Genomic DNA, 27,805 nt, shown 5'->3' on the forward strand with positions numbered 1-27,805 from the left:
CCTTCCTTCCTTCCTTCCTCTTTCCTTTCTTCTCTTTCTTCCTTCCCATGTCTTTCCTCCCTCCCTCCCTCCCTTTCTCTTCCCATATCCTTCCTTCCTTCCCTTCCTTCCTTCTTCCTACCTCTTTTCTTTCTTCTCTTTCTTCCTTCCCATGTCTTTCCTCCCTCCCTCTCTCCCTCTCTTTTTCTTCCCATCTTCTTCCTTCCTTCCAATTCCTTCCTCCCCCTCCTTCCTTCCTTCTTCTTCCCATCTCTTTCCTTTCTTCTCTCCTTTCTTCCTTCCCATGTCCTCCCTCCCTTTCTCTTCCCATCTCCTTCCTCCCTCCCTCCCTCCCTCCCTCCCTTCCTTCCTCCCTTCCTCCCATGTCCTTCCTCCCTTCTTCTTCCCATCTTTCTTTCCTTCCTTCCTCCCTCCCTCCTTCCCTCCTCCTTTCTCTTTCCTTTCTTCTCTCCCTTCTTCCTTCCCATGTCTTTCCTTCCTCCCTCCCTTCTTCTTCCCATCTCTTTCCTTTCATCTCTCCTTCCTCCCTCCCTCCTCCCTCTTTCCTTTCTTCTCTCCCTTCTTCCTTCCCATGTCTTTCCTCCCTCCCTCCTTCCTTCCCTTTCTCTTCACATCTCCTCCCTCCTTCCCTTCCTTCCTTCCTTCCTTTCCCCCCTCCCGCCCCTCCTGCAGATCTGCAGAACAGAAAGTACCCCAAAAGCCAATATATTTTGGGCAAGAGAGAACTCTTCCACAGGCAGACCAACAAGATAAGAGGCCGTCTGTGAAAAGATAGATCCCCCATCCCCAATGCCATGTCTAATGAATATAAACTGGTGCTTGGCCCTCCATTCTGGTGGCAAATCTAGCATTTCCCTCCTGTGTGATTGCAGCTCTGATGCTACCAGCTCTATTCAATTACTTGAAAACATCCTTGAGATTTATTTTCCAGGCTGGCCTGAGATAACACGGAGAGATAAAATCTAAAAAAAAAAACCCCGGCAAGGTTTGGAAATCTCTCCACCTAGGCTGGGTAAGTGGAGGAGGAAAAGACTTGGCTGTATCTCAAGGCAAAGTACGGATGGGCGAGGCGAGCAGATGCTCTGCAGATGTTTTCTCAAGCTTGGAGATGGATCGACAAGGCTTTGACTCAGGAGAAGAGGAAAAAACCCTCCATCCAGCTTTTTGCCTCCCTGTTTCAGGATCTCAATAATGACGAGTCACACCCTGGTCACCACTTCTTTACCCTCCTACCATCGGGAAGGAGATGCATAGCCAGCCGCACAAACAGGCTGAAGAACAGTTTTTATCTGTGGGCTGTCAAGACTCCGTGAATGCGAAATAACATCGTAACTACGTAGTATGATGGGCCGCAGGGCCGGCGCAATGTGTAACATGTTCACACTGGTGCAATAGGACTGAGTGTTTGTTAATTGGGTATGGGGTTTTCTGTCTTCACTGTGAGTTGTTCTGTGTTGGGGGGGATGCACTGAGGGAGCGCCACCAATCTCATTGCACATACGTTGTGCACGGACAATAAAAGGTTTGAATTTGAATTTGAAACCTCTGCAAGGAAACCGCCAAGCTCAGAGAGCACCAAAATATCTTCCTTTTCAAGAAAACGTTTGCCAAGGACTTCAGAAACACGAACAGGATAAAAGAAAAAAAAATTTTTTTATTGGAACGTCAGCTGATAAACAAGGACACTTTAGAATTCAGACACGTTTTCACTGACCATATTTTTTTTTCCTTTTGTACGCGATATTAAGAGCACTTTTGGTAAACGGGCTTAAAGAAAAGTTTCTTTGGTGTGTGTTTTTTTGGGGGGGTTTTGCCCTTTGGGAAAACACCTTCCATTTGGACTCTATCATTGCGAGCTGAATTAAAATTAACCATGAAATTAAAGTGGCCAGATCTCACTTTAATTTCAGAGAATGTTACAATATTTATAATATAGTTATATATTATATATATAATATATATATAATATTTCAACACAGGTTCCTTGATTCAGACAATTGAAAAGCCTTTAAGCGTTCATCTGACAGACCTACGATTTTTCTAACCTGTTTTCCTGTTCTTAAAACTTTACACACACACAATGCTGAATGTGATAATTACAATTAACCACAAGGCTGATTCAGTCACAATTATCTATAGTTCTGATTTCAATCAGATCTCAAGTTTACAAAATACACAATGCAAATATACAGAGATACGGGGCTTAAAACATCAGCGCGGTAGAGTATATTAGCAAAAAAGCTGAGATTTAGCACAAAAAACATTATACTCACTTGAAAGGAAGCCTATGGGGTTTATTGGTCTTTCAGAGGAATTATTTTAAACTTGCTGAGAATGTGGAAATAGAAACAACAATCACCGGAGGAGGCCATAATGTTAAATTAAGCTTCCTTTCAGGTAGATACATGACCATGCAGGCAGCTGATCACAGACGTCTTAAAATAAATGTCGAGCTTTTTAGCTTTTAGGAAACAATAAATTTAAGCTCAACTAAAGATTCAAAGGCATCAGCCTCATTTCTGGCCATGAGATTTATCTTCTTTATGGTTTTATTTTTCCGGGGGAGAAAAAAAATAAATAATCAAAACCAGGAAATGAAATACATTCCTCTTTTTAAAGACGGTTTAAAAAGCAACTCTCTTGTTTATATATATATATATTTTTTAAAAATGTACATAGCAAAACCAGATATCGGGTTACATGGAAAGAAGATGCTTGTGTGTTATCTGAACATAACATGTCGCTAACAAGCACATTATCTCCGTAACTACAATCTGTGCGTTGTTACAATCTCTTGGCAACGGGGCCACTATGGAAGATCTGACTTCTTGTAAGGGAAGCTGTCTTCCCAAGAGAGAAACGAAGAAAATATTTTTTTGTTTAAAAAAAATATAATTCTTCAAAAAGCCAGACTCTAAACAATTATTTCACTCACCCTCCAAATATTTAAGAGCTGGAAGGCACTCAAAAACAGTCTCTCTTAAACTCCTTCCCATATAGACTTTTTTGCACGAAGGAGGAAAAACAATAAACATTTAATTTATGGCTTTGAGGATTAGACGGGCCAGATTTACAGAAAGAAGAGAGTTATCTTGTAAATTCTAAATGGAAGAGGTGAATTTATAATTGCAATAAGTGCTGAAAAGAAGACTGGAAGTTACTTCTTGGTAACTTTTCTTTCTTCTTCCTTTTCGATTTTCCTTTCTTGCTCGTTAGCTTTGCCTTTGATCCTTTTCTTCTTTTTCTTCCTTGATGTTAGTTTGTATTCGGTTTTGTCTTCCTTTTTGAAAAAGCTTTAGTAAAAATTATATATGTATGTGTATAAAAGAAATCTCTCTTTGAAAGGAGAGGTTCAACCTGGAATTAAGGAGAAATTTTCTGACAGTGAGAGCAATCAACCCATGGAACAGAAGTTGCCTTCAGAAGTTGTGGGAGCTTCATCACTGGAAGCTTTCAAGAAGAGACTGGACTGCCATCTGTCAGAAATGGTCTCCTGCTTGGGCGGGGGGTTGGACTAGATGACCTACAAGGTCCCTTCCAACTCTGTTAATCTGTATAATTTTTAAAAGGGGGGAAGAAGCAAAATGGGACTTCTATTATTTGTTCAGAGGGACAACGCCGAGAATCCAGCTGATGCAAAATACTTACAAACTCTACATGGTTGTAATTTCTCCCCTAGCCGTCGTTGACTTTTGCATTTAACCTAGTTTTCCCACCCAAGAGCCCTTCTCTCTTTCACCAACGTGGCTGTCTTTGCTAGTGTCTCATTGCCATAATTCCTTGCAGCATGTCTATAGGCAGGGGGAAGACGATGGTAGAATTCTTCTCGGCGGCGATGGTGGTGAGAGTTTGCAGGTAGCGGAGCTGGAGGGCGGCGGGAGACTCCGAAATGACAATTGAGGCTTCCTTTAGCGCCCGGGAAGCGTTCATTTCGCCCTCAGCAGCGATGACCTGGAAGGGAAAGGAAAAAGACTCATGTCCAGTAAAGCTCTAAAACAGGGGTGTCAAACCGGATCCGGCCCACGGGGTGTTTAGATCTGGTTCGCGGGGCCGCCCTGAAAACAGTGAAGGACCAGCCTGCGTGCAGCTCCGCCCGAGCTCTGTTTTCACTGGCAGAGGGTTGCAGGAGGCGGTTGCAGCCGAAAACAGAGCTCGGGAGCCCGTTTTTGCTGGCAGAGCGCTCGGGCCACCATAGGCGCCCCCGACACGCCCACCCTGGCTACGCCCTCCTACCGCCACTCCCCCCAAGGTCAAACACAACCCTGATGCGGCCCTCAATGAAATCGAGTTTGACACATGGAGGAACAATACTGCATATGGGGAGGGTAGGTATGAGGTGCTCATGCCTGTCCAAAGTTACGGTTCGATAGATCAGACTTAGATTTCAAGATTATCCTCCTTGCTAGCATATTTGCTTTTCCTGTGGGACAACTCGGTGAGACATTTGTGTGTTTGTCTTCCTGATTTCTGCGGTGGCGACAACAACCACACAAAGGGGCTTAATCTTGTGGTTTTTTCCGAGCACCTGCAGAGTCACACACATTTAAGTAAACCTAAGCCCTGCCTGCGTGTTACAACAGAACAGAAGGGCCTTTGATACTCCTAAGTCACGGGTCTGATTTAAATGAAGTTCCACTCCTATTAAAAAAGAATTTCCAACCTGTAATCATGGCTCTTGCTCAATTATGAAGGTGTTTTCCAATCAGAATATATATATATATATATATATATATGTGTGTGTATGTGTATGTGTATGTGTATGTGTATGTGTATGTGTATGTGTATGTATATGTGTATATATATATATATATATATATGTAGGTCTTTGGTTATTCGGGTCTTCTCCCACGTAAAATTGGAAGTGTCTTGGCGACGTTTCGACGAAGTCTCATTCGTCTCATTCGTCATCTTCAGGCTGGTGTTCTCGGCTTCGTGCTTCCAATTTTACGTGGGAGAAGACCCGAATAACCAAAGACCTACATACAAACACCCGCGAAAACCTGAGAAAACAAATATATATATATATATATGTGTGTGTGTGTGTGTGTATATGTGTATATGTGTATATATATGTATGTTTTCTGAGGTTTTCGCGGGTTTTCGCGGGTGTTTGTATGTAGGTCTTTGGTTATTCGGATTTTCTCCCGCGTAAAATTGGAAGTGTCTTGGCGACGTTTCGACGAAGTCTCATTCGTCTCATTCGTCATCTTCAGGCTGGTGTTCTCGGCTTCGTGCTTCCAATTTTACGTGGGAGAAGACCCGAATAACCAAAGACCTACATACAAACACCCGCGAAAACCTGAGAAAACAAATATATATATATATATGTGTGTGTATATGTGTATATGTGTATATATATGTATGTTTTCTGAGGTTTTCGCGGGTTTTCGCGGGTGTTTGTATGTAGGTCTTTGGTTATTCGGATTTTCTCCCGCGTAAAATTGGAAGTGTCTTGGCGACGTTTCGACGAAGCCTCATTCGTCATCTTCAGGCTGGTGTTTTCGGCTTCGTGCTTCTAGGAGCAATGTGTGATCGCAGCTGTTTCTTTCTTTTAACTACCAGTGGGGGTGTGAACTGATTGGGTGGGAGCTTGGCTGTGTTCTGATTGGGTGGAGGTGTGTTCTGATTGGTTGGGGGTTTGGCTGTGCTCTGATTGGATGGGAGAAATTTTACGTGGGAGAAAACCCGAATAACCAAAGACCTACATAACAAACCATTTTATACCAAATTTATATGTATTTCACTGATTAAGAAATAAAGGGAGACTAGTATAGATCTATTTCAAGCTATTTAGCTCTCATCAGCTAGCCATACCCTTACTCAGATATGCAGGCAGCCCAAGTTCGAATCCGAGTAAGGGGATGGCTAGCTGATGAGAGCTAAATAGCTTGAAATAGATCTATACTAGTCTCCCTCTATTTCTTCATCAGCGAAATATAAATTTTATATATATAAAATTTATACCAAATGGTATATAAAATTTATACCAAATGGTATATAAAATTTATACTAAATGATATATAAATATATGCCAAATTTATTTATTTTTTAAATGGTTTGTCATGAATGCAACTGCTTGAGGGCTCCTGGATTGGAGCTGAAAGGCGAAAGGGAAGCAGTATGCTCCCTCCCACATGCAGAGGTAGACCAATATATATATATATATACTATGTGTGTGTGTGTGTGTGTGTATTTGTTTTCTGAGGTTTTCGCGGGTATTTGTAGGTAGGTCTTTGGTTATTCGGGTTTTCTCCCGCGTAAAATTGGAAGTGTCTTGGCGACGTTTCGACGAAGTCTCATTCGTCATCTTCAGGCTGGTGTTTTCGGCTTCGTGCTTCTAGGAGCAATGTGTGATCGCAGCTGTTTCTTCCTTTTAATTACCAGTGGGGGTGTGAACTGATTGGGTGGGAGCTTGGCTGTGTTCTGATTGGGTGGAGGTGTGTTCTGATTGGTTGGGGGTTACCAAGAGGAGTTCGGGTCAAATCCGGGCAGAAAGAAAAACATTTTCTTAGCTTCCTTCTCTCTCTCTCTCTCTCTCTCCCACCACCCTATCCAAGCTGAATGAAAATGCTAGTAGGAATAATGAAGTAACACATTAAATGAAACAAATATACACCACTACCCACCTTTGCTCTGGCTTCTCGAGTAGCTTCGGCTTCAGCCGCCATGGCCCTTTGAAGCTGGACTGGTAACTTCACATCCTTGATTTCCACCCGTTCCACTTTTATGCCCCAGTCGTCCGTGGCATCGTCCAAAGTGGCCTGTTGAGAAGGAAGGAATGAAGGAAGGGAGGGAGTTGAAGTCCACACCTCTTAAAGGTTGAGAAACACTGATCTAAAGGTACTTCGGATGCAAACAGGAGTTGTGATCCTGGGTCTCAATAAATAGAGGTCGTCTTTAAATTACTACCTTCAGTTTAATGACGGTTCAAAGTTACAATGGCACCGGAAAAAGTGATTTATGACCTTTTTTCACACTTATTGTGTATCTATGGCAGTAGTGGGATTCAAATCCTCGCCGCTGGTCTATGGAGATTCTCAGTCATCCGTCAGCTCATGGTTGTCCCAAAGGTGCTTTTTCAAGAGGCTGGTTTGTCTTCGAAGACGTTTCGCTTCCCCTTCCAAGAAGCTTCTTCCGCTCCAACTGAATGGTGGGAATGGATGGATTTATATGTTCAATCAGAACCGAAGAAGCTTCTCGGATGAGAAGCGAAACGTCTTCAAAGAAAAACCCAAGGAAGGAAGTCCAGTTGCCTCTTGAAAAAAAAATATCTTTGGGACTAATGTGCCATGGCAACAACCCCGTGGCCACCTGATCAACATTCGGACACTCGACCACGTGTTCATATTTGTGTTCTCCTTTTGCGGCCTTCTGACGACCCAAATCAAGGGGGAAACCGGATTCCTTTAACAACCATGTTACTCAGTTAACGACGGTGGGGGTTCCCTTAACAACCGGGGCAAGAAATGCCGTAAAAAATCGAGCAAGCCTCCCTGTCTCGCTTAGCAACAGAAACGTTGGGCTCAATTGCGGTCGTAAATCGAGGACTGCCTATAAATTCCCCCACCCTTGAAAAATATCGATATAGGGGCGTTCCCACTTCTTCCAGAAGCCTTTTTTTTTTTTTTAGTTGCTTATATCTTCAGAACAAGTAAATCTTCCTTTCCATCGAAGGACGTCCAACTTTGCTTACCTGCATGCTGTGAGCAATTTCTTCCCGGTCGGAAAGGATCTGGGAAAGGTTCTTGGTCCCGAGCACATTCCTGAGAGTAGTTTGAGCCAGCAGCCGAGTAGCCGAGTCGGCGTTGGTGATGTTCGCTACGGCGAGAGTGGCGTTCTGCACTCGGTAGTAGACTACTCCATCTACGTTGACCGTCACGGAGTCTTTGGTGAGGATCTTAGTGAGGAAGAGGAGGAGGAGGAGGAGGAGGAGGAGGAGGAGAAGGCCCGGAGAGTCAGCGCTTGTTGACAAACTCTTAATAAGACTGACGCAAACAGCTTATTTCCAAACAAACAAAGAGAGAGCTGGCTTTGGGGAATTAGCTAATTAGTCAAAGGAGTTCTGGCTGTTTCATAATCCAAACAATTCTTCGCTTACGGCTTTTCAGCTGGGAGACATCACTTGTCAACACTTTGGGGGAACCCCTGAACCCTCACTGCCTTCTAGCACAGAAGACATCACCTAATTGGGTCATGAAATGTCTGCAAGAAAACAAACCGAGCTCAGAGAGCACAGGCAGAGAAACCCAGATAAGCAGGGATTAATACCAGACAAACAATCCAGCAGAAAACAATAGCTTAATCAAGGAAATAGCAAGAGGGAAAAAATACATACCCATCAACAATGATAGGGTAAGCCACTAATGTATAAATGAGTCACTTCCAAATGTTATCTTCTTCTTGACCTAATAAATGCTTCATTCCCCTTTTGCCAAGGGAACAGATCCTTCGCCTGTCCACCAACACCAAGTCACGGGAGCTCACCCCATTACGCGGCACTAGGGATTCGAACCGCTGAGCTGCCAACCTTTTGATCGACAAGCTCAGCGTCTTAGCCCCTGAGCCACCACGTCCCTCACGGTTAGGAAGCTTCTCCTTAATTCCAGGTTAGAACATTTCAGTGACAACTCAACCCCAACAGAAACTTTAAAAAGGAGCTGTGAAAAGCCTCGTGGGTTTGTTTCGCATAAGGATTAACCTAGAGACACAAAACCTGTTTGCAAAAGGAGAGGAAAAGTTCCTGTGGAAACGCCATACCTGTAATCTGATTTGAACATTAGGCCAAGTCAGGGTTTTAAAGAAAGTTAGTTTGGTTTCTCAACCACAAGGGACTGCGTTGACCCAAGCCAACCACCTCATGATTGAAGGCATCCGTCCACCTAGAAATGCACCTGGCTGTAATTATGCTTCTTTCATGGATAAATTGGAGCAGATCTTCCCAGATCCCAATGGATCCTGCTGTGGTCATGCTTAGCTTAGTCTTTCTTGGAATCGAACCCCGATAAAAATTTGGTGTGCGTTATTATAGCCACCGTCAGAACTCTTTCTATTTTTAGCAATGTCAACAAGGCAATTACAGGATGTTCGGGCTTCCGTTGTTCAGAAGTGGGACGTGACATGCCTGCACTGATTTTGTGCAGAAGAAATGCAGCTTCTCCTGAAAAGGCCCCTTAATCTGTGCTGGGTTTTTCCTCACTGGAAAAACATTGCTTACAAAAATGATTCATGGGTGCTTTTTTTCAGGGTGCAAAATGCTCTCACAGCAATTCTCGGAGACAGAATACTGTAATTCTCGGAGACAGAGGAGGAGGGGGAGGGGGGAGGGGGAAGAGGAGGAGGAGGAGGAGGAAGAAGAAGAAGAAGAAGAAGAAGAAGAAGAAATGAGGAGGAGAAAAAGAAGGAGGAGGAAGAAGAAGAAGAAGAAATGAGGGAAAGGAGGAAGAAGATGAAGAAGAAATGAGGAGAAGGAAGAAGAAGAAGATGAGTAGGAGGAAGAAGAAGAAGAGGAAGAAGGAGGAGGAGGAGGAGGAGGAGGAAGAGGAAGAGGAAGAAGAAAGGGAAGGAGAAGGAGGAGGAGGAGAAGAAGAAGAAATGAGAAGGAGGAAGAAGATGAGTAGGAGTAGGAAGAAGAAGAAGAAGAAAGGAGGAGGAGGAAGAGAAAAAGAAGGAGGAGGAGGAAGAAGAAGAAATGAGAAGGAGGAGGAGGAAGAAGAAGAAATGAGGAGAAGGAGGAAGAAGACGAGTAAGAGGAGGAGGAGGAGGAGGAGGAGGAGGAGGAGGAGGAGGAGGAGGAGGACTTGCCAAATCTTCTCAGAGGCAAACAAATGAGAAAGATCTCCATCAACTCAGAAACCAAGCACTTAACATGTTCAGTTCATTGTGCAGAGCCCCAATTTTCTCAGCCACCCAGCAGAACCAGATCAAGAGATAGCAGGACAGGTGAAGCTCTGCAGGAAACACCCTCCCCTCCTCCTATTGTGCAGCTTTGAGTCGAACTGGCATTTCGACCGCAACATTTGCAACAGTGGCATGGACTGGAGAATCCGGTAGGTGGGAGGTGAGGAGCGGAGACTATTTATATATCCAGTATGCTCGGAGGGAAGCCAAGAGAGCAAGGAAAGGGAACACTTACTTCCTGCGGTGGAATATCGAATGAGATGGTCCTCATGTCCACTTTGATGATATTGTCCGTACAAGGCAAGACAAAAAACAGCCCTGCAAGGGGAAGGGGGGAGAAATATTGAATTCAGGGTCAGTGGGTACACGGAAGATACTTAATCCAGCTTTCCCCCCAAACAGTCCCTTCTGCATTGCTGGCAATTCCAAAAAACTCTGCGGTCATCACGAGGGTCAGATTTGAAAAGCTTGCCTTGGGAAAGAGGGGAGAAGGAGAGGAAGGGTTGTCGTAAAATAAGGGAGATAGAATGGTAGAAGAGCAACCCCGAGTAGACCCTAATTTATTTATTTATTTTAGGTTGAAGAATGAACTAATATAAAAGTTGAAAGATAATATGTATGATTAATAATGGATAAGAGATTGTACCAGGGGTGAAATGCTCCCGGTTCGCACCGGATCGCCCGAACCGGTAGCGATGGCGGTGGGTGGTTCGGAGAACCGGTAGCAAAAATCCCTGCTCCCCCTCCCACCATGCCCAGCTGAGCCGCACAATCATCAAAGGCTTTTTTTTTTTACTCTTAAAAGCATTTTTTCTACAACCTCTTCCGATGAAAAAATGCTTTTAAAAGTTTAAAAAAAAAAAGCCTCTGATGATCATGCAGCTCAGCTGGGATCGTCAGAGGCTTTTCGAAGCATTTTTTTCTGCAACCTCTTGGCCGAAGAGGTGGTTAAAAAAAATGCTTTGAAAAGTCTCTGACGATCCCAGCTGAGTTGCCTGTTCGGCAGAGGCTTTTCAAAGCATTAGAAAAAATGCTTTGAAAAGTTTAAAAAAAAAAAGTTGGCCACGCCCAGCCAGTCACATTACCCCCACCGAGCCACACCCACAGAACCGGTAGTAACAAATTTTTAAAAATTTTAAAAAGGAGCCTGGATAGCTCAACAGACAGAGCACTGTAATTTAACACCAGCTGCCTGCAATTACTGTAAGTTCGAATCTCTCCAGGCTCAAGGTTGACTCAGCCTTCCATCCTTTCTAAGGTAGGTAAATTGAGGACCCAGTTTGTGGGGGCAATAAGCTGACTTTGTATAAATATACAAAAGGATGAAGGCTATTGCTTAAGGCACTGTAAGCCGCCCTGAGTCTCCGGAGAAGGGTGGCATATAAATCAAATTAAAAAAAAAAATTACATTTCACCCTTGGATTGTACACTTAAGTATGTTTATGAGAAATAAAAATAAAAAAAGTTTCCAAAAAAAAAAAAGATTTAAAAAGCTTGCCTTGGTTCAAACTTCACCAGATTTCCTTTTTATGGAATACTGAGAGATGGAAAGAGGAAGGAGGAGGAGGAGGAGGAGGAATAATGGAGCGAAGGGTATAACCATACAGAATAACCGAATAACAGAGATGGAAGGGACCTTGGAGGTCTTCTAGTCCAACCTCCTGCTGAAGAAGCAGACCCTATAACAGTGAGGGCGAACCTTTTCGGCACTGAGTGCCCAAACCGGAAACCCAAAAACCAGCTGCCCAGAGCACGCATTTCTGTTTTTTGGGCATTTTTCAGGCTGTTTTTCAGCTGTTTCCAGGCCATTTCCAGGACCATGGAGATTTTGCAGTATCCTTCCCCTGCCATGTCCACCAAGCCATGCCCACCGAGCCATGCCCACAGGACCGGTAGTAAAAAATATTAGATTTCACCACTGCATGTACCATATTCATAACTCACCTGGCCCCTTTGCACCTCCTTTTAGGATACGTCCAAGTCTAAAGATGATGGCTCTCTCATATTCCTTGACAATCTGCAATTGAGAGGAGAGGAAGCCATGGTTGGTTTTTCCAAGCATTGCTTTAAATAATCTATACACCCCAGTCTATTTCCACCCACCCACACCAATCTTCACATCTAGCAAGAGCCTTGGTAGTACAGTGGTCTAAGGCACCCTGTTATTAAGCTGGTTATTAAGACCAGCTGCCTGCAATTACTGCAGGTTCAAATCTCGCCAAGGCTCAAGGTTGACTCAGCCTTCCATCCTTTCTAAGGTAGGTAAATTGAGGACCCAGTTGTGGGGGCAATAAGCTGATTTTGTATAAATATACAAAAGTATGAAGGCTATTGCTTAACGCATTGTAAGCCGCCCTGAATCTCCGGAGAAGGGCGGCATATAAATCGAAATAAAATAAATAAATTTAAAAAAAAATAGCACATGTGGACCAAAATATAGAGGAGAAGATCACACAGAAGTGCACAAGAATGTCCAAAAACTCTTTATTGGGACCCTTCTAAGTCCATGATGGTGAACCTATAGCAAAAAGGTTAGCCATCACTGTTCTAAATCCTTGGTGGTAAATCAACATTCCTATTGGCTGACGAGGGGCTTCAATCTCTTCCCTGGCTGTTTTTGTCCCTGCTCGTCCAACAATCTTAATAGCTTCAACATTGAATGTGTGTCCTCGTTCATTGCAACGTGAGGCTACCAGGAAGTTTGGGTCTCCTCGTTTGACCACTTGCAATCTGGTGGTGGGCTCCTCCTCACCTGTCCTACCTAGTCACAGGGACACTAAATAAACTGCATGGATTACCCTGGTGACTAGATAAAACAAATGGGCTCCAGCAGGAGTCCAAAAGATTGGAAGATGAAACCTTTGGTCCCGGTGACCAGCCCAAATTAGATCCTGCAACATTATCCCGGGACATGTGGTTTAAAAAAACAAACAAACAACTTTTCCTTTTTACCTTTATGCAGAACCAAATGGAAATAGGAGCAGTGACAACCACGAGTACGAATGAAAATATAACCAGGATCCAGCCACAAAACCCAAGGCTGCCGGAATTGCCATCTAGAAGGGAAAAAAAAGAGACGTTTCATTTTACGACCTTTCTTGTGAAGCAAATCACTTGCTGTCGTTAAGTTAGTCGCACATCTGTTAAGGGAATCTGGCCTTCCCGTTGACTTTGTCTTCTCAGAAGGTCGCAAAAGGGGATCCCGGGAACACTGCGACGGTCATAAATATGAGCCGGTTGCCAAGCATCGGGATTTTGATTACGTGACCACGGGAAACTGCAACGGTCGTAGGCATTGTTGGGATTCAGCCGGTTCGGGCTCGTTTGGGTGAACCGATAGTTAAATTTCTGGCTGGCCACGCCCCTTCCCACCCCTCCCTTTCCAGGAGTCCCCAAGCATTCCATTTTGGCTCCCAGGTAAGTACAAAGAGGCCTCCTAGGCTCAAAACATGGTGTGAGGGGGCGGCGCATTCCCTCCCACCCCCCACTGTGGCTCTTTTTTGCTCCCAGGGGGGTGCAGGAGGCCGAATGCTGCCTGTCACACCCACCGTGGCCACGCCCACCATGGCCATGCTCACCCACTCTGGTCATTAGGACAGAGAACCGGTTGTTAAATTATTCGAATCCCACCACTGGCGACTCGTAGGCCTGAAAGATGGTAAATAGGTTTCCAGCGCTATTGTAACTGAACAGTCGCTAAACAAATGACCGTAAGTCAAGAAGTACCAGCTTCTTAAAAACCGATGCAGAAATTAGCAGAATTAACTTCCCGTCTCAAGCGATCGCCCAGAGGTTTCCCCAGTGGTGAAATCTAAAATTGGTTACTACCGGTTCTGTGGGCGTGGCTTGGTGGTGGTGGGGGTAATGTGACTGGGTGGGCGTGGCCAATTTTTTTTTAAACTTTTAAAACCGTTTTTTCTACAACCTCTTCGGCGAAGAGGTTGTAAAGAAAATGCTTTTAAATGCCTCTGACGATCCTAGCTGAGTTGCCTGATCGTCAGAGGCTTTTTTTTTCTTTTAAAAGCCTCTGATGATCAGGCAACTCAGCTGGGATCTTTGACGATCACAGCTGAGCCGTGTGATCATCAGAGGCTTTTTTTTTTTTTTTGCAAAGCTGAACTGTTGGATTTAGTGATTCTGTTTTCATAAAGACGTAGGAAATTGCACGATCAATTTCTGGGGGTTTCCCGGGAGACGTTTTCCCGACATTTCTTTTAGCGCTTGTTCCTTTCGGGAGTGAAAAAACCCGAAAACAACTGCAACAACTTTGGATCAGGAAAAGGAGCGATGAAAAAGGGGCGTCTTGGCAAGAAACGGAGCCTGGATTTTTGAGAAAGCGATGTTCTCAAAGTAAGTTCAAGAGTCAGGGCTGTTGAACGTTCCAAACTTTGGAAAGAATGTGTGGGAAAGAGAAAAAGGAAACAAAGAAGAAGAAGAAAAAAAAAAGCCGGAAGGAAAATGTGAATTAACCACTGGCAGATGCATTTTCCCATGCTAGTTCATTCTCTCTGGCACCACTCATGAAAAGAGCTTGGCTTCAAACATCTCCAAGAAGCCTACAAAGAAGAGAGGAATGGTTACTTGGTTACCGAGCCCACATTTGGAAAGCCTCTGCTTAATCATGGCTTAATCCTACTTAGTTACTTAGGACAATACAGCCAGTTGCCCAGAAAAAGAGCTGGACTCCCCTTTATTGAATCTACTCAAGCAAAGGCTGGACGCTCAACTCTCTAGGATGTTTTCGTTGGCATTCCTGCAGGCTCTCCCTTCCAACTCTGGGTTTCTGTACTGTTTTGTTTTCTTGCACATGACACCTGACACTGTGGTTAAGTTCAGGTCATAAAGCAGGACATAAAAGGACAGTGAATGAAAAAGCTACATAGATAGATGGGTGTCTCCTTCTAGACTTCCAGATCAAGAGGAAGCTTCTTCTTCTTCTTCTTCTTCTTCTTCTTCTTCTTCTTCTTCTTCTTCTTCTTCTTCTTCTTCTTCTTCTTCTTCTTCTTCTTCCTCTTCCTCTTCTTCTTCTTCTTCTTCTTCCTCCTCTTCCTCCTCCTCCTCTCCTTCTCTTCCTCCTCCTCCTCTTTGTCTCCTCATTTCTTCTCCTCCTCCTCCTCCATGCAAACCCCACTCCCACTCTGTTATTTCTCATCCTCCTCCTCCTCATTCTTCTTCACCTTCATCTTCGCCTCCTCTTCCTCCTCCTTATCCTTCTTCCTGTCCTCTTTATTTATCTTCTCCTTCCCTTTCTCCTTCCCCTTTTCCTCCTCATTCTCCTCCTTCTTCTTCTTCTCCTTCTCCTTCCCCTTGTTCTTTGGAATTGCATCAAAGCAAGTTGCTACCGCCCATTTCAGGCTTAAGAGAGGGAGCATGAAAAACGCAGTACAAATTAACCCAGCATTAAAATTAACCCAGCATTAAAACAGGATTGCATTTTGCAGGGTGGCGGTTATAGAAACAATATGTTTCAGGAATGATAAGCTATCAGCAGCGACTATCACCCTGCAGACACCAATTTTTATTCATCGTTTGTGCCAGCCAGGATGTTTAGAGCTATTTTTTTTTTCCTCCATGGAAAATCGCTTAGCTAAGCTTCAGATGTGAACTGAATGTGTTGTTGCCAAGGTGGTACATATTTAAATGGTGCGTAGTCCAAACATTTATTCTTCTAAGAGCGGGGAGCCTGGCATGCTATGGTTCAGGAGGTTGCGAAGACCCAGACACAGCTTAACAACGACAACAAAGAAAGGCTTAACCTGGGAAGGCAACTACACATTTCTTTCAAGACATTTGACTGTTAAGCCAAGGAGGACATCCAGTGAAGTGACAAGCTAAATCAGCCACTGAACCTCAATCCATCCATTTTTATTAGAGTCCTTGACAAATAAAAGTATTAAAAGCATTCAATAGCAATAGCAATAGCAGTTATATACCGCTTCACAGTGCTTTACAGCCCTCTCTAAGCGGTTTACAGAGTCAGCCTCTTGCCCCCCAACAATCTGGGTCCTCATTTTACCCACCTCGGAAGGACGGAAGGCTGAGTCAACCTTGAGCCGATAGGAATCGAACTGCTGGCAGTTGGCAGAATTAGCCTGCAATACTGCATTCTAACCACTGGGAGGGAGGGAAGGAAGGAAGAAAGATAAGGAAGGAATAGCAATAGCACTTAGACTTATATACCGCTTCACAGTGCTTTTACAGCCCTCTCTAAGCAGTTTACAGAGTCAGCCTCTTTCCCCCAACAATCTGGGTCCTCATTTTACCCACCTCAGAAGGATGGAAGGCTGAGTCAACCTTGAGCCTGGTGAGATTCGATCTACCAAACTGCTGGCAGCCGGTGATCAGCAGAAGTAGCCTGCATTACTGCACTCTAACCACTGCGCCACCACGGCTCATTAAACCAATTAAACCATTAAAACCAATAAAAGATGAAAATTAGGACTGACAGAATAATATGTTGCGATCGGTAATGGATTCTCAGTGGGCAGTTTGCCTAATTTTAAAACATACAGCGTAACAGAAATCGGCCGAGTTCAGAAAAAAAAACAACCCTATTTTGTCCTGGCTGAGAAATTCTGGGAGTTGAAGTCCACAAGTCTTAAAAATTGCCAGGGTTGGAGACTCCTGCCTTAAACGAGTAACAAATTAGTTAACAGAAAAACACGAATAATAAAAAAACATTATTTTTATTAATGTTTTTAATAAACATTAAGAGCCGTGGGGATGCAGTGGTTAGAATGTAGTTTTGCAGGCTGACTCTGTCCACTGTCAGCAGTTCAAATCTCACTGGCTCAAGGTTGACTCAGCCTTCCATCCTTCCGAGGTGGGTAAAATGAGGACCTAGATTGTTGGGGGCAAGAGGCTGGCTCTGTAAACCGCTTAAAGAGGGCTTTAAAAGCTCTGTGAAGCAGTATATATGTCTAAGAGCTATTGCTGTCTGTCTGTCTGTCTGTCTGTCTGTCTGTCTGTCTGTCTGTCTGTCTCTATCTATCTATCTATCTATCTATCTATCTATCTATCTATGTCTAAGTGCTATTGCTATTATAGAAAAGTATAAAAGGGATAAAAATTATTCTTAATGATAAGAAAGATAAAACCGGAATTCCAAAATCCTCCGTTAGAAAAGCTGTAGTTTCAATGCTCCCCTGTTCAAATGGTGGGGTTTTTTTTTATATTGCCCACCCAAAACTGCTGTGGGATGTGGCACCTCCTAAACAGGATAAATCCTCCTTTCCTTTACAACTGCCTGAACTCATTGCCCTGTTTCCCAAGAACAACGTCAGGCTTGTCAAGGCCAGCCCACGTAATGCTGGCTGAAAGTCCAAAGTTTCTAAATCCTACAATTACCATGGCCTTAAAAATACAGATAGTCAAGGCTGTCCCGCCGGAGAAGAGCTGCAATCAAAGAATGGCACTGCAGAAGGGAGACGATGCACTCTCGCACGTAAATGCACAAATCTCTTTCCCAATCCAGACTCAAGATATTCTGACAAGAAGACTTGGGAGTCCTGGATTTGCCCTTTGTGTCTGTTTGCAGCCCGTTCGAGAAATGCTGGGGAGATTCTAAGCTTGCGCAATGCCGAAAAGCCCCTCCGAAGGGGGGGAGAAAAATTGCAGAGAAGGAAGGATTGGGCAAGGCGAAAATAACTCTTCAAAACCCCCAAATTCTCAAGTTCTCTGAGCACAAACTGGCAGATTGATCTGAACAAAATAAGCCTGCAAGAAACGAGAAGCTGCCAAGTTTCATATTTACAAGTCTCTCCCTCAAAAAAACCACCAGTCAAAATACTCTGAAGTATTTTTTTTTTCCTTCTCTCTCCACTTCTGTGTCCTTCCAGTAGGGATCATGTCCCCATTGGTGAAATCCTCCGTGGTTTGCCACCATTTCTCTGAGCGTGCATGCGTGGTGCACGCCAAATGCACATGCAAGTGTGCACCAAATTTTTTTTTTTTTAAATTTGATTTATATGCCGCCCTTCTCCGAAGACTCAGGGCGGCTTACAATGTGCTCAGCAATAGCCTTCATCCTTTTGTATATTTATACAAAGTCAGCTTATTGCCCCCACAAACTGGGTCCTCAATTTACCTACCTTAGCAAGGATGGAAGGCTGAGTCAACCTTGAGCCTTGGCGAGATTCGAACCTGCAGTAATTGCAGGCAGCTGGTCTTAATAACCAGCTTAATAACAGGGTGCCTTAAACCCCTGTACTACCAAGGCTAAATGCGTGCTTCACACGGAAAAAGGAGGCTTAAGAAGGTAAGTAGAACAGCAAGGGGAGGGAGCTGTGCTGCACAATTTAGATTCGCTAAAAGATTTCCTGCTTTCTAGCAAATATAAATTGCGTGGCACAGCTCATCATCGGAAATAGCTTTTATTACTACCAGTTCGCCCAAACTGGTGCGAACCAGTAGCATTTCACCCCTGAACTTGTCCCCCGTTTGATATTTGGGTCTGTCCGACAATCTTCGGGTTGTTCCAGTGACCTCAGTCCAGTGGTGAAATGTAAAATTTGTGAGCGTGGCTTGGTGGTGGTGGGGTAATAGGACTGAGTGGGCGTGGCCAACTTTTTTATTTTATTTTTTTACTTTTAAAACCATTTTTTCTACAACCTCTTCGGCTGAAGAGGTTGTTTAAAAAATGCTTTTAAAGCCTCTGACGATCCCAGCTGACTTGCCTGATCGGCAGAGGCATTTTTTTCCTTCTTTCCTTCCGTCGCGAGCTGAAGACGTGGCTCTTCCGCCAATTAAACTGATCCGTTTGGGGGTTACACTGGTATAATTTTAAATCGTTTTTTAATTGGGTTACTGATTTTAATTTGGTATTGTATTGTGATCTGTACTGAAGTTGTCATTTTGTAAGCCGCCTTGAGTCCCTAGGGAGAAAGGCGGCATATAAATCGCAATAAATAAATAAATAAATAAATAAATAAATAAATAAATAAATTTTTTCTTTTTAGAAACATTTTAGAAGCATTTAGAAAAAATGCTTTTTTTAAAATTTTAAAACAAACTTTATTAAATTATCAATTATAAAAACAATTAAAACCATAATAAAATATTCATATATATATATAGATAGATCATATCTTATAGTTGACATTTCATTTCTATTCTTTTACATATCTATATATATTCTTCTCCTCTACACATTATATATTTCATAACCTAGTCCCACATCCATCCGCATGACGTTGAAGTCATTGTTGGTATTTATATGAAATAAGCATGGAAATACACTCCCAATTATCAGTTCTTAATTTAAAATTCACTATTAGAAAAAAGAAAGAAAGAAAGAAAAGTAAAATTTAATACTCATCAAGATTATCTTTATACTTTACTAAGTATATCCTTATCCACTTTCTTTTCGCTTAATCCAATCATACCACTTGTCCCATACCTTAAAAATACTTTGAGCTTTCCTTATTTATTTTATTTATTTTATTTTATTTTGAATTTGTATACCACCCTTCTACCTGAGGACTCAGGGCGGTGAACAGCCAAGTAAAAACATCAAGTACAAATATTAAAATACAGTTAAAATATATATATATATAAATTTGGCCCCATTAATTAAAAACAATAAACAAAACACTTAAAAAATTAGGCTTTATCCTTTAATTATCCTTTAATTTCAGAAAAAATGCTTTTAAAAGCCTCTGATGATCCCAGCTGAGCCGCGCGCGATCATCAGAGGCTTTTTTTTTTTTTTACTTTTAAAAGCATTTTTTCGGCCAAAGAGTTTGTAGAAAAAAATGCTTTTAAAAATAATAATAAAAAAGCCTCTGATGATTGCACGGCTTAGCTGGGCAATGGGGCGGGGGAGAGAGACAGGGATTTTTGCTACCGGTTCTCCGAACCACCCGCCTCCATCACTTCCGAACCAGGAACATTTCAGTCCTGCCTCAGTCCAACGGAAGAAAACAAGAGATAAGAGCAGAACAGAATAAGGCAGGGCTTCCGAAGACGAGCTTCAAAGAGGAAGCCAAACCATTGTGACATTCTTAGGAGTTGGCAAAAGGTTTAGGGTGGGGTGGGGTAGGGATACTCGGAAGAAGGATTGGCAAACCACATGTCAGAGGAGCAAGGTGGGGCTTCTGCCTGCCTGGAAAGAGTGTAGAAAGAGTGAACTTGTCATGGTTGCGCCCTGCAACCAACGAACTCGGAAGGAACTTCTCTTCCGAAACAGTTGCAAAAGGCATACGCCACAGTTGGACTTCAGTTATTCTGTAGGACATCTCCTAGCTTCTTTCATGACCGCTGGTTGAGATTGTGGGACGTGTGGCTTTGCCAATATCTGAAGCTCTGCCTGTTGTGTCCCTCAGAAGGTACTTGTGGAAATGTCTATGGAGGTTCTCAATCATCCAGGTCGTGGTTGTCCCAAAAGTGTTTTTTTCTAAAAGCAACTGGACTTTCTTGGTGGGTTTTCCCCCCCCCCCCATTCTTGGAAATGTGTCACTTCTCATCCAAGAAGCTTCTCCAGTTGAAGAACTGAGCTGAAGAACTGAAAAAAACCAAGGAAGTCCAGAATAGAATAGAATAGAATAGAATAGAATAGAATAGAATAGAATAGAATAGAATAGAATAGAATAGAATAGAATAGAACAGAATAACAGGTAGAATAGAATAAGGGATAGAATACAAGAGGAGAGAATTAGAATAGAATAATGGATAGGATAGGATAGGATAGGATAGGATAGGATAGGATAGGAGAGGAGAGGAGAGGAGAGGAGAGGAGAGGAGAGGAGAGGAGAGGAGAGGAGAGGAAAGAGAAGAGAAGAGGAGAGGAGAGAAGAGAAGAGTAGAGTAGAGTAGAATAGAATAGAATAGAATAGAATAGAATAGAATAGAATAGAACAGAACAACAGGTAGAATAGAATAAGGGATAGAATATAAGAGGAGAGAATTAGAATAGAATAATGGATAGGATAGGAGAGGAGAGGAGAGGAAAGAGAATAGAATAGAATAGAATAGAATAGAATAGAATAGAATAGAATAGAATAGAATAGAATAACAGACTTGGAAGGGACCTTGGAGGTCTTCTAGTCCAACCCCCTGCTTAGGCAGGAAACCCTAATCCACTTCAGACAAATGGGTATCCAATCTCTTCTTAAAAACTTCCAGTTTTTAGAGTATTTACAACTTCTGGAGGCCGGTTGTTCCACTGGTTAATTGTTCTCGCTGTCAGAAAAGTTCTCCTTAGTTCTAAGTTGCTTCTCACCTTGATCAGTTTCCACCCATGGCTTCTTGTCCTGCCCTCAGGTGCTTTGGAGAATAGCTTGACTATTCTTCCAGTATCTACTGGAACAAACACCGTTTGTTGATCTTGGAAACATGAAGGGACATGAAGGCCCACAGGAGATAGTCTGTTCAAGGAGCATTCATGACATCACTTTAGTTGCGGCTGCTGTAACCATGTTTCTCAATGAAGCCACCATGGCTGGATTCCTGCACCACCCTGAACCCGTAAAGCGGTTGTATCACCTTACGGCTTAGTCAGACAGGCGCCGTCAGTTGACTTCCCCACCTGCCTACAAAGGTATGAGACGCAGACCATCATTCATCAAATATTCAATCTCACCCGGCGTCTCTGACTGAGACTTCGAGAGAAACGATAAGAGAAATGACGACAACTCTACAGGTTCTCTAGGATGCTGGTAGGATGGAGGCAAAAAAATTTCCTTTCCTACCGAAAGATACTTTAAATATCAAATTTGGGGTTGTAAGATGCCGTTCGAACATGAAGGAACCCTATTATTCACTCGACAGAAATCAACCAGAGGCCCGAAGGTGGCACGTACGCAGGGGTGGGCTGCTGGGGGTTCGCAGGGGTTCGGTAGAACCTCTAGCTAAGATTCTGTGCAGTTTGGAGAACCCCCAAAACCCGCTCCTGGCTGGCCCCTCCCACAGCATCCCTCCCATCCCAAGGGTCCCCACGCAGCCCGTTTTGGATGCAGGTAACTGCAGGGCAGTGGTGGGTTGCTCCCGGTTCACACCGGTTCGCAAGAACCGGTAGTAAAACATTTTAGTAGTTTGGAGAACCGGTAATAACATTGGCTGGCCACGCCCCCGAACCGGTCCCCAGCCCGATCGCCGCTCACTTACCCCGCCCACCTCATCAGAGGCTTTTTTTTTTTTTTTTACTTTTAAAAGCATTTTTTCAACAACCTCTTTGGCTGAAAAAATGCTTTTGAAAATTAAAAAAAAAGCCTCTGATGATCGTGCGGCTCAGCTGGGATCTCAGAGGCTTTTAAAAGCATTTTTTCTACAACCTCTTCAGCCGAAGAAGCTGTAGGGGAAAAAAATGCCTTTAAAAGCCTCTGGCGATCCCAGCTGACTTGACTGATAGTCAGAAGCTTCTAAAAGCATTTTTTTTCTGCAACCTCTTCAGCCGAAGAGGTTGTAGGAAAAAAAATGCTTTTAAAAATTAAAAAAAAAAAAAAAAAGTTGGCCACGCCCACCCAGTCACATTACCCCCACAAGCCACACCCACAAAATAAGCCACACCCACAGAACCAGTAGTAAAAAAATTTAGAACCCACTACTGGTGCAGGGTACACTGGGGACGCTCGAGGAGGGCGAAAAACAGGCTTACCGGAAGTACAGGAAGAGGGCCTCCGGAAAAGCCTCCAGAACCCAGGGAGGGCAAAAATGTTCCCCCACCATGATGCAGGATGCTGACTAAGCCACACCCACCATGGTCACGCCTACCCAGCAACCAGGTAGAGAACCCCTTGCTAAAATGTTTGAAGCCCACCGCTGCACATATGTCATAAAGCTACCTGCCATTCACAAACTTTTTATGCTTATTTATAAACTTGGTCAGCCTTGGAGATAGGACAGCGATGGGCTTGTTCACAACAGCTCCTTCCATAATTGAATAATTGAACAAAAACAACAACAACAACAACAAATAGAGTGACCTGGGAACGTATCCCATTAAGTGCCATTAAAAGTTGCCTTTCTAAATTGCACTACCAGCACCGGAAGTGTTTTAATCTGAGCCTTCAAGAACAGAAGAGCAAGAGTCGGAAGGGAGCTTGGAGGTCTTCTAATCCAACCCCCTGCTTAGGCAGAAAACTCTATACCAGTGATGGCTAACCTTTTTGCCATCGCGTGCCAGGAATAATAATAATAATAATAATAATAATAATTTTATTTCTATACCGCCCTTCTCCCGAAGGACTCAGGGCGGTGTACAGCCTATTTAAAAACACAAAAAACACGACAACAATTTAAAATTTAAAATCATTAAATAATTAGGCTCCAATTAAAATCCCAGAAATTTAAAATACCCCAATTTAAAACGTTATGTTAGTAACCCTGCCTGGCGGAACAACAGGGTCTTCAGAGCGCAGCGAAACACCCGGAGGTCGGAAATCTTTCGTATTTCGGGGGGCAGTTCATTCCACAGGGCTGGAGCTCCCACAGAGAAGGCCCTCCCCCTGGGTGTCGCCAGCCGACATAACTTGGCTGATGGCACCCGGAGGAGACCCTCTCTGTGGGAGCGGACTGGTCGGTGGGAGGCTATTGGTGGCAGAAGTCGGTCCCGAAGGTACCCGGGTCCTATGCCATGGAGCGCTTTAAAGGTGGTAACCAACACCTTGAATCGCACCCGGAAGACCACTGGGAGCCAGTGCAGCTCGCGCAGGAGGGGTGTCACGTGGGCGCAACGGGTTGCACCCATAACCACCCGCGCGGCCGCATTCTGGACCAGTTGGAGCCTCCGAGTGCTCTTCAAGGGGAGCCCCATGTAGAGAGCATTACAATAGTCCAACCGGGAGGTGACAAGGGCGTGAGTGACCGTGCGCAAGGCGTCCCGATCCAGAAAGGGCTGCAACTGGCGAATCAGGCGAACCTGATAAAAGGCCCCCCTGGCCACGGCCGTCATGTGCTCTTCTAAAGACAGCCGTGCGTCCAGGAGGACACCCAGATTGCGAGCCCTCTCTGTGGGGGGCAAAGATTCACCCCCAATAGTCAGCGATGGCACCTGCTGACTATATCGGGGCGCCGGAAGCCACAGCCACTCGGTCTTGGAGGGGTTGAGTCTGAGCCTGTTCCTCCCCATCCAGGCCCGCACGGAAGGGGGTGGGATGAGGGAGGTTCACGCACGAGCGTGCCCACACCCATAATTCTATGTGCCCTGCCCCGCACATGCGCGCGTGACCTCCCTCCCCCCGCTCCTGGCACGCGATGTCCTGGTAGGCCCGTTTTTCTGCCTCACCTGGCTCCAGATCCTCTCTATGCATCTGGGGAGGGCGAAAACAGCCTTCCCCACCCCACCCTCAGGCCCTCTGGAGGCAGGAAACAGCCTCTTCCCCTACTTCTGGTGGGCCCAGAAGGCCCAAAAATTAGCTGGCCGGTGCCCTAGCTGAGCTGGCGTGCCAGGCGACATGGCTGCGCGTGCCACCTGCGCCATAGGTTCGCCATCATGGCTCTATACCATTTCAGACAAAAGGTTGTCCAGTGTCTTCTTAAACACCTCCAGTGATGGAGCACCCACAACTTCTGGAGGCAAGATATTCCACTGATTAATAGAATAACAAGAGTTGGAAGGGACCTTGGAAGTCTTCTAGTCCTACCCCTTGCTCAGGCAGGAAAGCCTATCCCATTCCAGGCAAACGGTTATGCAATCTCTTCTTGTAAAACCTCCAGTGATGGAGGACCCACAACTTCTGGAGGCAACTTCCATTCCACTGATTAGTTGTTCTAACTGCCAGGAAATTTCTCCTTAGTTCCAGGTTGCTTCTCTCCTTAATTAGTTCCCATCCATCTCTGTCCTGCCTTCAAAGGTGCTCTGGAGAATAAGTTGACTCCCTCTTCTTTGCGGCAGCCCCTCCAATATCTGAAACGCTGTTTTGCTATGCAAATGGAAACTTTTATATGAAAATTTGTCTGCCTGCCAGCTTCCTTTAACAACCACAAAAAAAAAACATCTCTAGAGGAACTGACTAAAAACATTTCTGTTTCTTTTTAATGCAACCAATAGCTACACAAAGACCCCAGATAATTAGCAAGAGTTTGTTGAGTAAACAGATGAATCTCTGGAGAGGCCCTTATTTTAAAAACGCAGATTCCTCCAAAGGATGATTCCATCGCTTTGGCTGCTGTTGGCCTCCCTAACTGGAAGCCCAAAATGTTCTTTGTTTGTTTATTCGTGTTTACAATTTTTTATTTTATTCAAAGGATTTTTTAAAAAAAATTTGATTTATATGCCACCCGTCTCCGGAGACTCAGGGCGCCTTACAATGCGTTAAGCAATAGCCTTCATACTTTTGTATATTTATACAAAGTCAGCTTATTGCCTCCACAAACTGGGTCCTCAAATACAAAATCACACACACACCCCCCAAAAAAATGAAACAGGCAAAACAAACCTAGACGAAAACATTAAAAAACGTGGATGGAAGAAAGATGAAAATGCATTAAACGGAGACAAAAAAAAGCCTAGATCAGTCCCTTTTATCAGTGCCGTTATAACTTCAAACGGTCACTAAACAAACTGTTGTAAGTCGAGAACTACCTGTGTTGGCAACCCAATTGATCTATCATACATGATAGATAGATAGATAGATAGATAGATAGATAGATAGATACCGAGAGAGAGAGAGAGATTAGAGAGAGAGAGAGAGATTAGATGATAGAGAGAGAGAGAGAGAGAGATTAGATGATAGATAGATAGATAAATAGATACCGAGAGAGAGAGAGAGATTAGAGAGAGAGAGAGAGATTAGAGATTAAATGATAGCTAGATAGATAGATAGATAGATAGATAGATAGACAGATAGATACCGAGAGAGAGAGAGAGATTAGAGAGAGAGAGATTAGAGATTAGATGATAGATAGATAGATAGATAGATAGATAGATAGATAGATAGATACCGAGAGAGAGAGAGAGAGAGAGATTAGATGAGAGAGAGAGAGAGAGAGAGAGAGAGAGAGAGATTTACTTATTGATTAGCCCTTGGGCCATATCAAAATGCAGAGTTCCAGACACAAATTATTACTAAAATCTGATAAAAACAATTTAAAATGAGATTGGAATAAAATACGATTTAAAATGCAATTGGAATAAAATACAGTTTCAAATGAAATTGGAATAAAATAAAATAATTTAATGTATAGATAAATAAAATATGATAAAATGCTATGGCTATCTATCTATCATGATCGATTATCATCTATCTATTATCTATTATCTGTCTAAGTCTATCTATCTGTCTGTCTGTCTGTCTATCTATCTATCTATCAAAGAAAAAAAATGATTAACAGGTTAAACGGCAGCCAAGTAAAAGTTCAAAGCACTCTGATACTCAGATAACATTCGGTGACCGCAATTTACTGGTATTAAAGTCTACATGGTTTCTTATTTACCAAAATCACCCCCCAGACCCCCCATTATTACCTCTGATCGGTCCAGGATCAAAGACCCTGATTTGGCTCTTCCCCACCAAACCTTTCCTTAGGTTTTTCTTTAAAAAAAAATGAATTGGGAACTTTTATTAATTGGAAACTTTCCCAGCGACGACACCCCTGGGATCACCGTTCACATAAGTGGCTCCGGGAGAAGGGAAGGAAGGGGCATCCAGTTGGCCAAGCCAAAGTTGACTCAGTTCCAAGAAAACCCTCCTAAGCAAGGTGGGGGAAAAGACCCTTCCTTACGTTCTGGTGGTGTCCTCCTTGGCGGTGGGGCTCATGCAAGGAATGGACCACCACCCCCTCGTCGGCAGCCCCACCGAGAGGCTCTTTCCCCCCCCCCCACATCTCCCCGTTCCTGGCATTCCGTTCTGAAGGGCGCCCCTCCCCACTTGGCCCGGAGCCCAACGGGGCCTTCTTGCCAAAGGCTGCCGCTGAAACCACCAAAGGAAGCCAAGGTTTGATCTTCAGCACCACTCACACAAAAAAAAAAGCCAAAAAGGATTGAAAGAAGGGGCGAGGGGCGGCTTGAAAAGCCCACCCCGGCTTGAAGAGGAGGAGGGAATCCCGTTGAGGTTGGATCTCCAGGGATTCCCCCCTAGAGAGGAAGCCCACTTTGGGGCAAAGGGATGCTCCCCTCTCCAAATCCAGGATCCCCACCCGATCGTCCCCGGGATCAAGCTCCAGGAGCCGACCACTCCCACTCACTCACCCACCCGGTGGGTCCCTTTCCCGGGGTCCCCTCGCCACCGCCACCACCCCGACTCACCGATCTTGAGTGGCTCCCGCTGCCCGCGGCTGCCTTTCTCCGGATCGCTCATTTCGCTCGCTACCCTGGACCCAGCCACCTTGCCCAGCGCTGCGCCACCCGTCTGGCCTCGCTCGGCGCCTCCTCTTGGGCTTCTCTCACCCGCGGGCTCCGCCTCTGCCCGCCTTCCCTCCCGAGCTGGCCAAGGGAACTACCGCGCCCAGCCTCCGCAGCCCAGCGCCGGGCTCTCCAACCGAACTGGAAGGCACTAGGCAGGGGGAGTTGGACGGGAAGTGGGGGGGGGGGGAAGTCAGGTTGGATGGGGGATGGGGGATGGGGGTGGGCTGATAAGGGCTTATCTGCCTCCAGGCAAGGAAACCTGGCTAGCTGTTACGCTGGGTGGATGGTCGAAATCGTGGTTGAGCCGAATAGAGGCGCTTTTCAAAGGGAGATGGGCAGCATATGCGTTTAATAAATAAATATAAGAGAGAGAGAGAGGGAGGGAGGGAGGGAGGGAGGGAGGGAGGGAGAAAATTTAGATGGTAGGTAGGTAGGTAGATACAGATAGATGAGAGAGAGAGAGATGATAGATAGATAGATGATAGATAGATAGGTAGGTAGGTAGGTAGGTAGGTAGAGTAGAGTAGAGTAGAGTAGAGTAGAGTAGAGTAGAGTAGAGTAGAATAGAATAGAATAGAATAGAATAGAATAGAATAGAATAGAATAGAATAGAATAGAATAGAATAG

At 44.3% G+C, this 27,805-nt stretch overlaps 1 protein-coding gene across 1 annotated transcript; it reads right to left on the reverse strand.

The window, feature by feature from the left end:
* Nucleotides 1-1,634: 1,634 nt before the first annotated feature.
* Nucleotides 1,635-27,507, reverse strand: LOC117665094 (stomatin-like). Its single transcript, XM_034416624.3, has 7 exons — nucleotides 27,080-27,507; nucleotides 12,850-12,953; nucleotides 11,842-11,914; nucleotides 10,133-10,215; nucleotides 7,694-7,897; nucleotides 6,627-6,761; nucleotides 1,635-3,951 (listed from the first exon to the last, which is right to left on the reverse strand). Exons 1-7 carry the CDS (start codon nucleotides 27,129-27,131, stop codon nucleotides 3,757-3,759), a joined length of 846 nt encoding a protein of 281 aa, XP_034272515.2. The 5' UTR covers nucleotides 27,132-27,507; the 3' UTR covers nucleotides 1,635-3,756.
* Nucleotides 27,508-27,805: the final 298 nt, after the last annotated feature.

The sequence above is a fragment of the Pantherophis guttatus genome, chromosome 16 (genome assembly GCF_059756535.1).
Source record: "Pantherophis guttatus breed Tessera chromosome 16, ASM5975653v1, whole genome shotgun sequence".
NCBI classification, from domain to species: domain Eukaryota; kingdom Metazoa; phylum Chordata; class Lepidosauria; order Squamata; family Colubridae; genus Pantherophis; species Pantherophis guttatus.